This window comes from Myotis davidii, unplaced genomic scaffold (genome assembly GCF_000327345.1).
Source record: "Myotis davidii unplaced genomic scaffold, ASM32734v1 scaffold198, whole genome shotgun sequence".
In the NCBI taxonomy this organism is placed as follows: domain Eukaryota; kingdom Metazoa; phylum Chordata; class Mammalia; order Chiroptera; family Vespertilionidae; genus Myotis; species Myotis davidii.
In genome coordinates this window covers 316474-320740 of record NW_006291485.1, presented here as the reverse complement: position 1 = coordinate 320740, position 4267 = coordinate 316474, and the positions used below count along the sequence as shown (strand labels likewise).

At 57.0% G+C, this 4267-nt stretch overlaps 1 protein-coding gene across 3 annotated transcripts in view; it reads left to right on the top strand.

Annotated features, from left to right (window-relative positions):
• The first annotated feature begins 6 nt into the window (after positions 1–6).
• The window catches only part of SCARA3 (scavenger receptor class A member 3), a 37461-nt gene continuing 33200 nt past the window's right edge, over positions 7–4267 (top strand). For all 3 annotated transcript variants that reach the window (XM_006764760.2, XM_015564606.1, XM_006764758.2), the window contains exon 1: positions 7–86. In XM_006764760.2, the coding sequence (XP_006764823.1) occupies positions 80–86 (7 nt within the window). In that variant the 5' untranslated portion in view covers positions 7–79. The remainder of the gene's footprint in view (positions 87–4267) is intronic.

Here is a 4267-nt window from a genome sequence, read left to right as displayed (position 1 = left end):
GCCGCCGGCTTCATCCCGGTCACCCCGCAGCTCGAGCCGCCCGCAGCGAGGGCCTCCCGAGGCCCCGGCACCAGGGACCATGAAAGGTAAGCGGTGCGTGCGCCGGAGTTCCCTGGCGAGATCCTGCGGAACCACCCCGCCCAGGCGGGGCTGAGGAGGGAGGACTCCCCAGGGCAGGGGTTCAGGGGACTGCTCCCTGCCCCTCCGACCGACCCTCTTGCGGAAGGCACGGGGAGGACAGCGTGGAGCCCTGTAATCCCGAGGAAGGGGAGAAGAACATGGAGAAAGTTTAACAGTCCTGTCCCGCTCCTGGCTCTAGCCCTAAAAAAAACCGGTTTTAAATTCTAAAGAGGTTCCTGATCTCTTTACCTGGACAGCACAGAAAGATGTCGCCAGTCCAGCCTCTGCAGTGTAAACCCCTCCCCAGGAGAGCCATCTCGGAGGCTCCTGCAGCCCCACAAGCCTCTGCCCTGGCCCAGGCGAAGGGCTCTCTCCTCCCGGAGTGCCAGCCCCTTCTTCAGAGAGCCCTGCATGCGGTGCCCGAGTCCCCGGGCCCTGCCCTTCCCAACCTCTGATCCCTGGCTGACCTGCCCTGCCCTCTGACCTCCTGGGAACGAAGCAGCTAGAGAAGAGGAGTGGTCTGGGCCTGAGCTGTCCCCAGGGCAGTGGGTCATCAGATGGTGGCCTTTTCCGCTAGTTTTCGGGATGGAAACAAGAAGCATACTTGGTTCCGGGTGCTCCTTCCTGGGCCTGGCTTTCCTGGGACCTGGGAAGGAGTGCGCTTGGTCTTCAGGCTCCTTTTCAGGCGCAGGGAGAGGCTATGGGACAGGGAACCGGCAGTGTGTCTTCGTGCTGTCTCCCGTCTTTTGTCTTTTCGTTAATCCTTCCATGCACCCAGGGCAGAAGCCTGTGCTCCGAGCAGTGAGAACTCACTACCTGTTCGGCTCACTGAAGGTTGAAACTCAAAAGGACCTTTGAGATCCTCTGCAGGGTTTGGAACTACGCCCTCAGGTGTTGCTGCAGAAGCGGCTCTTTGTCTCTTTTACATGTAAAAGTCCCGGCTTCTCTGATTGAATGCAGTCTCCATCCTTGAGGAAACTGAGGCCCCCACAGGTGGACCTGCTGCACGGGTACACAACCTGTGCATCCCCACCGGGGCCTGGGCTCGGAAGGCCTCGTCGCCCTGGGTGAATGCTCTGCTGTCACTCTCTTGAAATTCTTAATAATTTCTTTAACCAGAGACCCCCAATACTTTGTTTTTTTGCACTGAGCCCTGCAAATGATGTTGCTGGTCCTATGGGCAGGAGTGAGGACTTGCTTACGATTCACAGCGAGTCAAGGGGAGTAGATCTGGGGCTGCTGTCTTCCAGGCCCGAGCGCTTCCTTCCCTGTGGCCTCTGGTCCCTCTGTCCTTCCCCATGGCCTCACCGTGTCTTGGGTGGTCTGCGACTAGGCAAGTTACAATCAACCCAGGGAGTTCGAGTGGCAGTAAGGAGGAACCTCACCCAGGAGCCATACATACACTCCTCGGCCAGCCGCTGGGTCAGCCGCCGGGGGCAGGTCATTACCCAGAAGCCTCCGGGAAGGTCTTCGACCACATCTCCCCACAGGCCTGGAGCCCACACTGCTCTCAGCCTTAATGATGCTGCTGAGACGCTGCACATTCTCAGAGTGGTTTGGCTCCACCGACCACCCAGACAAACCATAGAGAAAATACAGTGCAGGAAAGACAGGCAGGGCCAAAAACCTCTTTTTTAAAAAAATAAAATATGTTTTATTGATTTTTTACAGAGAGGAAGGGAGAGAGATAGAGAGGTAGAAACATCGATGAGAGAGAAACATCGATCAGCTGCCTCCTGCACACTCCCTACTGGGGATGTGCCCACAACCCAGGTACATGCCCTTGACCGGAATCAAACCTGGGACCCTTGAGTCCGCAGGCCGACGCTCTATCCACTGAGCCAAACTGGTCAGGCAGGGCCGAAACCCTCTTAAACGGAGGAGACACCCGCTCCCACGGAAGAGGGAGTCAGACACACACACACCCCACTTTTCGGAAACTCAGCAAGGCCATTCTCCTCTGAGCGGAGCAGAAAGGAGCTGGCGTGACAACATTTAGAGGAGCTTCCGAGGAGGACTAGCTGAAACCTGTTGTCATGTTATCAGGCCTCGGGGTCCTGCTGGCCGGGAGGCTGGGAGTCCCAGAAAGAAGCCCAATGCCTGCCCCTCTCGCCTCCTTTTCCCGCTCAGCCAAGAGCCTCACCGCATGGGGCCCGATTGCTGCTCAGGCAGCTCTCCTGTGTTTTCCCTCCAGTCTCCAGGAAACCTGCCTGTGATCTCCCATAACAGACTGGGGACCGGGCTGCAGAGCATCGGGGGAAGCTGAGGGGTGATGCCCAGCGCACCTCCCTGCAGGGGCTTCCCTCGCCCTCCCCTGGAGCCAGGCATTGCCGCCTCTCCGCCTGAGATGGAAAAGGCAGGGCAGACAGCAAATATTTGGCCTTTGGGATCTGTGGAGGGTGAAAAAGCCGGATTTTTTTCACCCAGATGGAAAAAGTAAAGTGCCCGGCAGAGCAGCCCTTCCCCAGGGCAGTGCTGCCCATGCTTGGCCAGGGCCCCTCCCATCTGAGAATGACATCTGTTGACAAAGATTCACCACCCCCGCTCAGAGCCAAACACAGTGATGTGATGTTTTGGGGAGGGAGAGGGGTGTTGGTGGGGACGGTACTTAAACAAGAAAACACGTTCTCTGAGGAGCACTGCCACCAGTGGCCAGGGGCCAGGGCCGCCTCTGCCGGCCAAGCTGTTTCCACCCTGAGGCCCCTCCCGCCTGCCTGCCCGCCAGCCAGGCCTCCCAGGCAGCAGCATCTTTAGATGCAAGCTGGCCCCTGGCCCCAGGCAGAGCCCCTCTCACACCGGAAGGCCACGCAGCTGCCTCCAGCCCCTTGGTGATGGGCCCACCTTGGAGCTTCCCTCTGACTTGTCAGAGCCAAGAAGAGCCACCTGTGGGATTGTTTCCACAGCTCTGAGGAGAGCGTGCTGTGCTGGGAGCCCTCCCAGCTGTATGAGCCGCACCCCCCACCAACCAGACGCAGCCTGGCCTTGCATTCAAAGCGTTTCTCTCTCTCTGGGTCTGGTCTCCTGGGTGTCCCTGCGGCCATCCTGCTCTGATGCACGTGACTCAGCCCCGGAGCTCTGGGCCTGAGTGCCACTTGGGCAGCAGAAATGACTCGGTAGAGAGCTGGTTGGAAGCGGGCCTGCTGCATGGGCCTCTCTTCGCCCCCAGGAGACTTGTCCTCAGCTGCCAGGGCCTGGGCAGAGACACGCCCCACTGTTCCCCAAGCGGGGGAGGAACAGCCCTTCCCCACGAATCAGGGAGCAGTACCCACTCCCTGTGGGCAAAGGACAGGCACCGGGCAGAGGGGGCTGTGGAACACAGCAGTGCGATCCCAGGAAAATCCACCTCACAGCTCGGTGAGGAGAGATTTTATCCTCTCATGAGTGGGCAGACTGGGTCCCCTTTGGAACCCTGACCTCCATCCCCAGACCTCGGGGCGCTAGAAGGAGCCCGAGACTAGAAGAAAAGGAGCTGATGTGGCAAAAGTGTAAAGACCCACTCAATGGCCCAAATCAGGGGAGGGGGAGGAGCTTAGATGTTGGAGATCAGCTTCTTTCTCTCAGACACACACACACACACACACACACACATACACACACACACACACATTGGTCACCTTGTCATCCAACTGGGGTAATTTTAATAACTGAAGACTCACATCCCATAGCTAATTTTGGAGAGAGGAAAACAAATTCTTTTTCTCAGTAGATGTTGGGGGATAGCTTGGCAGTTTTCATAGACAGGCAGCTGTGCTGGGTGTTAGAACTGGCAAGTCCAGTAACATGAGAGACTGTGCCAGTCATATCTACACTGCCATGTGCATTATGCTTAATTTAGCAAGTGTAAGTGTGTGTGTGGTGTGTGTGTGTGTGTGTGTGTGTGTGTGTGTGTTGAGCACTGCTGAAGCCATGGTTAGGTCTGGCTCTGTCATAGACTCGCTTTATAACTGTGATGAAGTCATTGATACTCCCTGGCCTCCAGTCTCCTCCTCTGCAAGTAGACTGGCTGATCGTCAAGGTTCTTTCTAGCTAACATTCTACTCTATTGTTTTTCCTTCTGTGAGGGTACACACACACACACACACACACACACACACACACACACAATTTAGAACTGTAAAGCCCACAGGGCAGCATCAGAAAATGAGTT